A 12526-nucleotide genomic window follows, 5' to 3' on the forward strand; every position below is an offset into this window, starting at 1 on the left:
TGCATCTGGCCAATGGTCTCTTAATATATAGTTTCCTGGATAAAAATACATATTGTCTCTTCCAGACTTACAGCACATCATATGTTTCATACCACACATACTGTACCTGCTTTTATGTAATGAAGTTTGAATATTTGGCTGTATTTAGGTTTCCTGTAAGTTGGACGTACAAATCAGTGCAAACACATTTTCTTTGACGACTATTTTAGTTACTTACCAAGTTTTCTCTCTCAATCCTTTGTTGTTCCCTCTGTCTGTTGAGAGCACTGTGATATAACTTTGGGGGATGATCAGTTGATCTAGGAATTGTACTTTTGCTTCCTGGCTTTTCCGCCTGTCTTGACAGTTCTTTCAAAAGCCTCTGATTTTCCCGATCGATCTGTCTCACCTCTTCTCTTGTGAAAGAGTAGTTTTTCCCAGGTGCTACTGAAGGTTGATCAAAGTGATGCTTTTGTGGTCCTTTTTTATCTAATTGCAGAAAAGCTACAGAAAAGAACAAAAAAAGAGAAAATTGTCAAACAAAGTAAGTATGCGGTACATGCTTTTTTTTTTCCTCCCCCTTTCTTTTGAGACGGAGTTTCCCTCTTGTTGCCCAGGCTGGAGGGCAATGGCGCAATCTCAGCTCACTGCAACCTCCGCCTCCTGGGTTCAAGCGATTCTCCTGCCTCAGCCTCCAGAGTAGCTGGGATTACAGGCATCTGCCACCACGCCTGGCTAATTTTGGTATTTTTAGTAAGGATGGGGTTTTACCATGTTGGCCAGGCTGGTCTTGAACTCCTGACCTCAGGTGATCCATCCACCTCAGCCTCCCAAAGTGCTGGGATTGCAGGCATAAGCCACTGTGCCCGGCCCGGTGGTACATGCTTTAACCCTTAAAAATATGTATGAATACATGAAAAAGTATTTATGAAATAATACTAATGACATCTGGATTACAACTTTGTCGAAAAAAATTGGACGTAGCTTAGTATTTTATGCTCACCAGGCTCCTTTTGTAGAACAAGGCTTCTAGATTAATTTATCTATAAGCCCTTTAAAATTCAATTCTAAAGGAAATTAATAGTAAGCTATTTTTATCTAATGGTTTTTGTCTTTTTTTTTTTTTTTGAGACAGGGTCTTGCTCTGTCCCTCAGCCTCCTGAGTAGCTGGGATTACAGGCATCTGCCACCACACCCGGCTGATTTTTGTATTTTTAGTAGAGATGGGAGCTTCATCATGTTGGCCAGGCTGGTCTTGAACTCCTGACCTCAGGTGATCCACCCACCTCCGCCTCCCAAAGTGCTGGGATTACAGACATGAGCCACTGCACCAGGCTGAAGGGTGGGTTTTGATCAAAGTGGGGCATGAAGCACATTTTCTAGGATGATGGCAATGTTCTCTATTTTATATTAGTTACTGCTGTTCTGCTAACACATCACCACAAAACTTAGTTGTGTGAAGCAGCAACCTGCAAAGACTCAAAGGCCAGGATCAAAGTGCCTAACCATGGCACAGGAAATGAGGTGCTCCTGGAACAAACTTAGTACCAGCTTCGGGACCTGCTTTGGGACCTGGTGGCCAGCAGAGCTGCAAGGGCCTAGAGAAGGTTGTTGATGAAGTCTCAGGAGATGAAATGGCAAAATGTTTAGCAACACTGTGCTTGTGTTAAGGGCAATGGAAAAACTAACAACTGCACTGGTAGATCTGGCCGAGCAGAGCTCCAAGCAGAACGCTGAAGGTACCAGTGGTCTACTTTACCCACAATAAGAACGGACAAAGAGAAGTGAACTAAAAAAATAATAAAAACAACTGGCCAGTTTTCAAACAAAATTTAGAAAGAATATAAAAGAGCCAAGACTTACGGGGTTTAAAAGTAAAACCATGCCTCATCCTTAGCCTTTCCCAGGAGATTCTCAGAGTACTCAAAGAGCTGTAGCTAAGAAACCACATCTGAGGAATCTCAGTTGCAGCTAGACATGATTTACATCCCGGATCTCCAGGTAGGCGCATCTGTGGAAAGGATGAATGCATTTTTGCATATGGGAAGAATGTTAATAAATCTGTGGCCAGAAGTTGGACTGAAGAGATTTTAAAATATAAAATATTTAAATTAAAGATTATTATAATTTACAGTATTTGACACTCCTCCCATTAAGAAGTAGGGGTTTATGCCCTTTTGCGTTAAATCTGGGAGGGTTTATGACCATTTCAACCAATAGAGCATGAAAGAAATGATGCTATGTGACTTCTGAGGCTAGGTCATAAAAGGCAGTGAGGTCTCTGCCTTGTTTCCTGGAACACACGTGCTTAGAATCCTGAGCCACCATGAAAGAAGTTCAACTACCCTAAGGCTGACACATGAGGAAGCCAGGCCATATGCAGAACCCCATGTGGGCCCTTGGGTTCTGGTCTTCAGGTTGTACCAAGCCCAGGCACCTGATGTGAGTACACAGCACCTGGTTGACTGTAGTCCTGGTCACTGAATCACCTCTGGGTCTCTCTATTCCCTAAGTGTTGGGGTAATCTGTCACGTAGCAGTAGTAACTGATTAGTTCATCACTTTTAAAAAATCATTGTGTGACAAAATACCTGTGGCCAAGAGCATCCCACGAGCAGATGCAAGTTTTCGTTGTTACTGGTTAAAATTGATTATCAATGCTTCCATGGTGATGTGGCTTCCCAAATGTTATTTTCCAGTTCTGTTTTGCCTTTATCACGCATTTCAAATCGATGACTTTTATCTTTTTGGTGTATTTGACCATTTACTAATGTAAAACACCCTTCTCTATCTCTTTTAGTGATTTTCACATCTTGAGTTCTATTTTGTATATTAATAGATTGACAAGTTTTACTTTCCCCTTGTTAAAGGAGATATGCCTGGCATATATTTTTCTAGCCCTTATTTTCATTCTTCCTATACTATTTTAAATATCTTTTTAGGCTGAATTTTGTTTACTTTTTTCCCAATTCTGTTGGCATATATTGAGCACTCATATTTAGCATAACAGAAACCCTATCAGACAGGGCTGGTGTTTTATTTTTTTATTGTGGCAAAATACATGGAACACAAAATTTACCACGTTAACCATTTGTAAGTATACAGGTCAGTGGTACTGAATATATTCATATTGTGTAACCATCACCATCAACCATTTCCAAAACTCCTTCCATTGTGTAAAACAAATTCTGTATCCATTAAACACTGACTCCCCATTGCTCCCTTCCCTTAGCCTCTGGAAGCCACCATTCTTTGTCTGTATAATTTAACCACTCCAAGCATCTGATATAATCACACAGCACTTGTCTTGTTGAGACTGCCTTATTTCACTCTGCATCATGTCCTCAAGGATCACCCATGTAGCATTATGTCAGAATTTCCTTCACTTTTAAGGCTAATACTTCTGGGTTTTTTTAATGTGCTCTGATAGTATCTTCTGATAAGTTAAAATCACCCAGCCACCCACTTGCATTGTTTGCACTCTTTTTCTGTCATCTTTAACCAAAGTTTTGTTACTGTTTTTTCTCATTCTTTTCTATTTTGGAAGACTGACTGAGTTTAAAAATTTTTTCTCTAAGATTTTCTCCAAAAGTTTGCAGCATTATGAACAGTCTGATCACCTATTCCAATTCCATTCCCCTAGACCTCAGGACCCCTTAACACCCTCCTAAAGACTGAGGACCCCAAAGAATGTGTATGTGGGTTACATTTATCAATAGTTACCATGCTAGAAATTAAGTGTGTTAAAGCTATTAATTCCTCTAAAAATAATAAACCAATTATATGTGAACATAACATTTTTATTTTAAAAAGCCAGCGAGTGGCAGAGTTTAACGGTTTTGCAAGTCTTTAATGCCTGGCTTAAAACCTTGTCGCTGCAGACTTTTGTCTGCAGACAAAAATACTACAAAAATACAAAAATTAGCTAGGCGTGGTGGCACATGCCTGTAATCCCAGTTACTGGGGAGGCTGAGGCATGAGAATTGCTTGAACCCGGGAGGTGGAGGTTGCAGTGAGCAGAGATCACACTACTGCACTCCAGCCTGCGCAACAGAGTGAGACTCTGTCTCAAAAAAATAAAAATAAATATAAATAAATATATAAAAAGCAAATTAAGGCATAGTCATAGTCTTTTTTTTTTTTTTTTGAGACAGAGTTTTGCTCTTGTTGCCCAGGCTGGAGTGCAATGACGTGATCTCAGCTCACTGCAACCTCCGCTTCCCAGGTTCAAGCGATTCTCCTGCCTCAGCCTCCCTAGTAGCTGGGATTACAAGCATGTGCCACCACGCCCAGCTAATTTTGTATTTTTAGTAGAGACGGGGTTTCTCCATGTTGGTCAGCCTGGTCTCGAACTCCCGACCTCAGGTGATCTGCCTGCCTCATCCTCCCAAAGTGCTGGGATTACAGGGATGAGCCACCGTGCCCAGCTGCGATAGTCTTGTTAGTGAAAACAGTTTTGTCCTTGAAGATCCTAAAATCATCAAGCTTGCTCTTTTAAGACTCTGAAGTATTACACTCTTCAGCTACAAGTCTGGTGCCTCTCTGTTGGCTTTTGCTTTTCTTAAATGTTTGGCAATACTTTTTGTGTGTTGGGGGTATTGAGATTTCCTGCAGTTTGCCAGGAAGAAAGGATAAAATGTGCTGCCAGGCAGGACGTGCTGATAGCTAATCTCAGTATGGGCATCTCCCTTCTTACAGAGCATAACAGGGTCTGTATCTCCCCCTTAAACAAGGCACTTCAATCCCTCACACATTGGTATCATTTTAGCAAAAAATTTAACCAGTTTCTTTGCTCACCAACGCTCCTTTAATCCCATTTCTTATATTTATTTTTCTTCTCAAAATACATCCTGTAGTGATTATTTCATAGTCTACATAGTAGATTTTGAGGCAACGTATTTCTAAAATGTTTTAAATTTTGCTGTTTCAGATTCTTTTTAAAGAGACCTAATTTTACCTATACAAAATAGGAAACATACGTTCAAATCTAGTGTGGTCAACTTCTTCAATGCTCTCCAAATAGGTGAGATTCATGCCATAACTTGATGTCTAAACTTCTGTTTACTACTCCATTTGTTTAATGCCCTTTCTGCCTATTCAGGGATTTACACAGCTCAAGATCAAGGATCTAATTCCAACCATTTTTTGACATTTACATAGCAAAGGCAGCTTTGCACGGAGGTGGAAAATTCCCCAACTCTGCCACCCTTGAGCTAAAAGAGGTTGAATATTCAGAAATTCGACTAATCTTTCAAGATCCACTTTAAAGTCCTGTATCTAATACTGCCAGTCTGCAATGATCTTCCCTTCTTCCACTATTTCTCACAGAACCCGAAGAACTCTGAAGTTAGAATGGACCCTAGCAACATATATCAACAATCTCCTCCTACAAATAGTTTGAAGCTCAGAACAGTTGCTGGCTTGTTCGTGATCATGTCGCTAACACTCAGAAGCCTAAATTTTATTCCACTTTCAAAACTGTCTTTACCTTGGTTCAACACTGTTTCATCATTCCATGCCCTTGGTAGATTTAATTTTACATTCTTTTATTAATCTTTGTTTCATAAGTTTAATATTTTATAGTTCAAATTTCTATTTCATAAACAACAAAAGGGCTGGGCGTGGTGGCTCACGCCTGTGATCCCAACACTTTGGGAGGCTGGGACGGGCGGATCACCTGAGGTCAGGAGTTCACGACCAGCCTGGCCAATAAGACGAAACTCCATGTCTACTAAAAATACAAAAATTAGCTGGGCGTGGTGGTACGTGCCTGTAATCCCAGCAACTCAGGAGGCTGAGGCAGGAGAATCGCTTGAACCCAGGAGGTGGAGGCTGCGGTGAGCCTAGATTGCACCACTGCACTCCAGCCTGGGTGACAGAGCGAGACTCTGCCTCAAAAAAAAAAAAAAAAAAAGTTCTTTTAAACCAATAAATGTTGATGTGGTTGGCTATAAAGGTATCCCTCATTGTCTGAACGCTCACCTAATATGGCTGTTAATTTGCAAATTTTTTACTCAGTATTCACTAGCAGTAAACTGGTTTATCGAACCTCTGTACTGAAGTCCGTGAAAACGTTTAAACTGAAAAGATGCAGAGAGTATGCTGCATTCCTGCCTCAGCCGTGCTCTGACAGGCTCACGTGTCGTCTTCACCATTATCCTCCCCACAATCAGTGGATTTATGTTCCAGGAGGTGGGAAAGGCAGTGAAGAAATTAGGTAAACCAAAGCAGCCTAGAAAAGCTCATTTAGTAGAAGTTAGAAGTGATAAAGTATATTTAGAGATGAATGCAGAAAAGGCACAAGCCTGGCTCTGCGTACATATCCACCTACCGTGACCACAGTTGCAGTTATGTGGTGGAAAATAAAGAAAACATAGGAAAAGAATTTTGGATCTGAAATGCTTCACTGTGTAAATCGAGCATGAATAATTTTGAAAAATGATGGCAATACCTTATGTAATAGACTGACAGTCATAATTAGTGTTTAAAATGCTTCATTATTATAAAGAATCCTTGGTGGATTTTTATGTTATGGACTCCAATAACAGATGTACCCACTGGCAAAATGCCATGTTTGTTCCTGTGCCTTAAAAAGCCCTGAGCGCCACCTGCTGGCAAATCTCTTCTATGCACTACTATGAATAAAGCTTCCCTTCTACATTTTAGCTCAGCATCTGTGTTCAATGTTTTTCAACAGTATTTCAATTTAATTATAACTGGGGAACTGTTCAGAGTTTGGGGTAGGATTATTTTTCTTATTTAAAAGTTAAAAAGATTTAGGGTCTCTATATCCAATTAAGTTTCAGAAATGGGTTAGATAGGAAGAGTGAAGAATGCTTTATTTTCAATAGAACCAAATAGTTTACTGTCTCGATATTCAGACCAAGGTCCCTAGATCTGCAGCACGGGTACCACCAGTAGGAGCTGGTTAGAAATGCCGATTTAGCTCTTACCTTAGTTTTACTGAACCCGAATCTGCATTTTAACAGTATCCCTGGCTTAACCATCTGCATACTGAAGTTTGAGAAGCTCTGCTGGACAAAGTTGGCTGCCCAATTACTGTACATCTATTTTCCTCCTACTTCACAGATCCCTGGCTTCCAGGATGGGCCTGCTTGGCCCCGGATAATCCCATTTCCCCTACCAACGACTGGTTCGGGAATGGGAGTGTAACCAGTTCTGGACAAGGAGACCTAAGTGGAAGCTGACTGGGCCACATTTCTTTAAGAAGTTTTCTCCATTCCAAAGCCAGAGAAGAGACAGTGTCTCTTCCTCTGGACACTGTTGTGTCTGAAGGTGAACACTGAAAACAGCTGCAGACATCTCCTAGCAGCCTAAGAATGAAGCCGACACCAGGGCTGGAGGAACAGTGCTGCAAAGTAGGTCCCTGATGACATTTTGAGCCACTCAGTCAATCCTGAAGCCTATTCTATCTTTGGGCGGCCTGTTATATGAGAAACATTGTTTCATTCAGAATTCTTTTCTTGTATTCAAAATCCTGGATAATCACTGATGACCCTGAACAAAAAGCCCAGAAATCAGACTATTTTCTATTAGACGGTTTTTTAAAACTTGACAATTCTGAGTCGAGTGTTTCCTTCCTGTAAGAAGCTTTTTTTGATTGGCTGAAACAACACCTTCCTTTTGTACGCTCGTTTTTTTATGCTCTTTCCTAGGGTACAGTGGGGTTTATAATTTGTGGGATCAAATAGTACTTACAACATTTTAAAAAATGGAAGTGTCCCCTTAAAAATAAAAATTATGATTTAGTCAAACAAGCCCATATTTAAAAAATAAAGCCCACAAGACATATTAAACATTTTAATTTATCTTCTAGAACATTTCTCTCTTCAATCCATTTTTTAACCTAATCTTATAAGAACAATATTTTTTTAATGCCAAACAATAGGCTGCTACTTTTTAACACATTTCCCATTTGCCCCAAGAAGTGAGTGCTGGCAGTGAGCTGCACTTTTTTTTTTTCTGAACGGGAAATGGGTTCAACACACAGAAATCACAGTAAGAATTATGAAGGAAGAGCAATGCAGCAATAGAAGTTTGACACACAAGAAAAAAACCAAATATATCAAGATATATGTTATTACACAATATTAGTGAGCAATCTGCATTATCTCATGAAATTTTATGATTTAATTTCAACCACTATCCAATTTTTGCATTACAAATATAATTTTAAAGAACAACTCTGTCACTTCGAGGAAAACAGTTGACCATATGTGTTACCAGTAATAAAATTTGAGCTTTTTAGCAAAAAATAGTATTTTAGGTAAACTTGTATCTGCCACCATGAGTTTGACAGCTTCTCAAGAGCTTTCTGATGAGGCTGGTAGTGATATGAACAACTATGATTTCTATATAATGTATTCTGAAATTTGCCAACCTTTTTTTTTTTTTTTTTTGAGACAGCGTCTTGCTCTGTCTCCTAGGTTGGAATGGAGCAGCATGATCTCAGTTCACTGCAACCTCCAACTCCCTGGCTCAAGTGATCCTCCTATCTCAACCTCCCCCAGTAGCTGGGACTACAGCATCACACACCACCATGCCTAGGTAATTTTTGTATTTTTTGTAGAGACAGGGTTTCACCATGTTGCTCAGGCTGGTCTCAAACTCCTAGGCCCAAGTGATCTGCCTACCTCTGCCTCCCAAAGTGCTAGAATGACAGGCATAGCCACTGTGCCTGGCCTGCCAACATCTGTAAGCTCAGTGAAACAATATTTTCCAAATACCCAATATGTCACATTACAAAACCATGCATAAGTAAAATATACATTAAAACTCAATCAAGAAATATCAATATGTTAAACCAATGGAACAGAACAGAGTCCTCAGAAATAATACCACACATCTACAGTCATCTGATCTTTGACAAACCTGAGAAAAACAAGAAATGGGGAAAGGATTTCCTATTTAATAAATGGTGCTGGGAAAATTGGCTAGCCATAAGTAGAAAGCTGAAACTGGATCCTTTCCTTACTCCTTATACGAAAATTAATTCAAGATGGATTAGAGACTTAAATGTTAGACCTAATACCATAAAACCCTAGAAGAAAACCTAGGTAATACCATTCAGGACATAGGCATGGGCAAGGACTTCATGTCTAAAACACCAAAAGCAACGGCAACAAAAGCCAGAATTGACAAATGGGATCTAATTAAACTAAAGAGCTTCTGCACAGCAAAAGAAACTACCATCAGAGTGAACAGGCAACCTACAGAATGGGAGAAAATTTTTGCAATCTACTCCTCTGACAAAGGGCTAATATCCAGAACCTACAAAGAACTCAAACAAATTTACAAGAAAAAAACAAACAACCCCATCAAAAAGTGGGCAAAGGATATGAACAGACATTTCTCAAAAGAAGACATGCATATAGCCAATAGACACATGAAAAAATGCTCGTCATCACTGGCCATCAGAGAAATGCAAATCAAAACCACAATGAGATACCATCTCACACCAGTTAGAATGGCAATCATTAAAAAGTCAGGAAACAACAGGTGCTGGAGAGGATATGGAGAAATAGAAACACTTTTACACTGTTGGTGGGATTGTAAACTAGTTCAACCATTATGGAAAACAGTATGGCGATTCCTCAAGGATCTAGAACTAGAAGTACCACATGACCCAGCCATCCCATTACTGGGTATATACCCAAAGGATTATAAATCATGCTGCTATAAAGAGACATGTACACGTATGTTTATTGTGGCACTATTCACAATAGCAAAGACTTGGAATCAACCCAAATGTCCATCAGTGACAGACTGGATTAAGAAAATGTGGCACATATACACCATGGAATACTATGCAGCCATAAAAAAGGATGAGTTCATGTCCTTTGTAGGGACATGGATGCAGCTGGAAACCATCATTCTCAGCAAACTATCGCAAGAACAGAAAACCAAACACCGCATGTTCTCACTCATAGGTGGGAACTGAACATGAGATCACTTGGACTTGGGAAGGGGAACATCACACACTGGGGCCTATTATGGGGAGGGGGGAGAGGGGAGGGATTGCACTGGGAGTTATACCTGATGTAAATGACGAGTTGATGGGTGCTGATGAGTTGATGGGTGCAGCACACCAACACGGCACAAGTATACATATGTAACAAACCTGCACATTATGCACATGTACCCTAGAACTTAAAGTATAATAATAAAAAAAGAGAGAAATATCAATATGTTTTAATGTAACAGACTCTGAAGTTCACAATTAAAAGTTAATTGAGATAAATTTCAGATTTCACATTGCAACTAACATCTAAGAAACTACTACTTGTGGGCTGGGCGAGGTGGCTTACACATGTAATCCCAGCACTTTGAGAGGCCAAGGCAGGCAGATCACCTGAGGTCAGGAGTTCCAGACCAGCCTGACCAACATGGTGAAACCCCATCTCTACTAAAAATACAAAAATTAGCCGGGTGTGGTGGAGGGCAGCTGCAATCCCAGCTACTCGGGAGGCTGAGATGGGAGAATCACTTCAACCTGGGAGGCAGAGGTTGCAGTAAGCCGAGCTCGCACCACTGCACTGCAGCCTGGGTGACAGAGTGAGACTCTGTCTCAAAAAACAAACAAACAAACAAACAAACAAACAAACAGAAAATATGACTTGTGGTATAAAAAAAATCCACAATTAACGGAAAAGGTTATTAAAATACTCCTTCATTTTTGAACCACATTTTGTATATGCCAGATTTTCTGTATATCCTTCAGCCAACGATATATAGATTGTAACAGATTATAAGCAGAAGCTGATTTGAGAATCTAGCTATGTTCTATTAAACCAGACATTAGTGATTAGCAAAAATCACTGATTTTTTGGATATACAGCTTTTTCGTGACACGTTACTTATATTATATGACAACTATATAATGAGTTTATTACTACTATTAAATATTTTTAAAATGTGTAATTTCTAATATGGTAAACATTTATGGATATAAGCTATAGCCTATATAGACAAAAGCTCTTCAGAATCCTCAATAAGTTTTCTGAATGTAAAAGGGTCCTACGATCAAAATGTTTAAAAGTTATGTTAGCACACTTGAGGTTGGTGCCGGAAATCCACAGGAGCAGGAGACCGCTGCAGCCTGCTGTCTATCAACCCAACGAAGCATCCACCTAGCGAATCGTATGCTCTAGCTTAATTAATGAACACACAGACTGGGAAGTGGCCATAAGAATTAGAAGAAAAAAGTGAAAATTGTTACCCCAGATGGTTTGATTAAAAATTAGAGATTTTACCCAGGGGAGAATATTCATCAAACTTCTTAAAGATTATAATGCAGAAGGATGCACAGACTTTTTCTATGTATTTCAGACGGCAAATTTAACAGGAATGGGCAACTGTTACAGAAGCAAATTTCCCCGAAACATATGAAATACATTTCCTAACCAGCAGAGCTGAGCAACAGAAGCCGCTTCCTGACAGTCCCTTCTGTCCACAAATACTGTCTATTATGTGCCTGTATTTGGGAATTCCAACAAGAAATAAGATCCTGCCTTCGTTCACTCCAATGGGACACACGAGCAAACAAACTACACTAATTTCAGGGTCCGGTAACTATCCCGATGGAGGGAAACAGGCTTTTGCCATACAGAGAGATGTGTGAAAGCTCCCGAAGATAGATGCCTAGAAAAAGGCTCTGTGAGGCAGTGATGTATAAACAGAGAGACTTGAGAAACAGGTAGAAGCAGAGCCCTATGCAAAGAAAAAGGGCCGCGGCAATGCAAGCGCCCCAGCACTGGAAAAAAACCTGGAGCGTCCTTACAACAGTAGCGGCAACGGCAAGTGTGACTGGAGCACAGGGCAGAGCCCGGCGTCAGTATTTGTTTTAAGAGTTCTCTAGGTGATATTAATGCACTGCCTGGGATGAGAGTCTGTTAGGCAACAATAAGGAATTCAGATATTATTATCATTTTTTTTTGAGACGGAGTCTCGCTCTGTGGCCCAGGCTGGGTGCAGTGGCCGGATCTCCGCTCACTGCAAGCTCCGCCTCCCGGGTTCCCGCCATTCTCCTGCCTCAGCCTCCCGAGTAGCTGGGACTACAGGCGCCGCCACCTCGCCCGACTAATTTTTGTATTTTTAGTAGAGACGGGGTTTCACTAGGTTGGCCAGGATGGTTTCGATTTCTTTACCTCGTGATCTACCTGCCTCGGCCTCCCAAAGTGCTGGGATTACAGGCATGAGCACCATGCCCGGCCGATATTATTATTTTAATAATAATACACGAAGGCCGGGCGCGGTGGTTCAAGCCTGTAATCCCAGCACTTTGGGAGGCCGAGACCGGCGGATCACGAGGTCAGGAGATTGAGACCATCCTGGCTAACATGGTGAAACCCCGTCTCTACTAAAAAATACAAAAAATTAGCCGGGCGAGGTGGCGGCGGCGCCTGTAGTCCCAGCTCCTCGGGAGGCTGAGGCAGGAGAATGGCGGGAACCCGGGAGGCGGAGCTTGCAGTGAGCGGAGATCCGGCCACTGCACCCCAGCCTGGGCCACAGAGCGAGACTCCGTCTCA

At 40.9% G+C, this 12526-nt stretch overlaps 1 protein-coding gene across 3 annotated transcripts in view; it reads right to left on the bottom strand.

Annotated features, from left to right (window-relative positions):
• The window catches only part of CFAP97 (cilia and flagella associated protein 97), a 44595-nt gene that overhangs the window by 14164 nt on the left and 17905 nt on the right, over window positions 1–12526 (bottom strand). For all 3 annotated transcript variants that reach the window (XM_008000421.3, XM_008000419.3, XM_008000420.3), the window contains exon 3: window positions 218–483. In XM_008000421.3, coding sequence (XP_007998612.1) covers window positions 218–483 — 266 coding nt within the window. The remainder of the gene's footprint in view (window positions 1–217; window positions 484–12526) is intronic.

This window comes from Chlorocebus sabaeus, chromosome 7 (genome assembly GCF_047675955.1).
Source record: "Chlorocebus sabaeus isolate Y175 chromosome 7, mChlSab1.0.hap1, whole genome shotgun sequence".
NCBI classification, from domain to species: domain Eukaryota; kingdom Metazoa; phylum Chordata; class Mammalia; order Primates; family Cercopithecidae; genus Chlorocebus; species Chlorocebus sabaeus.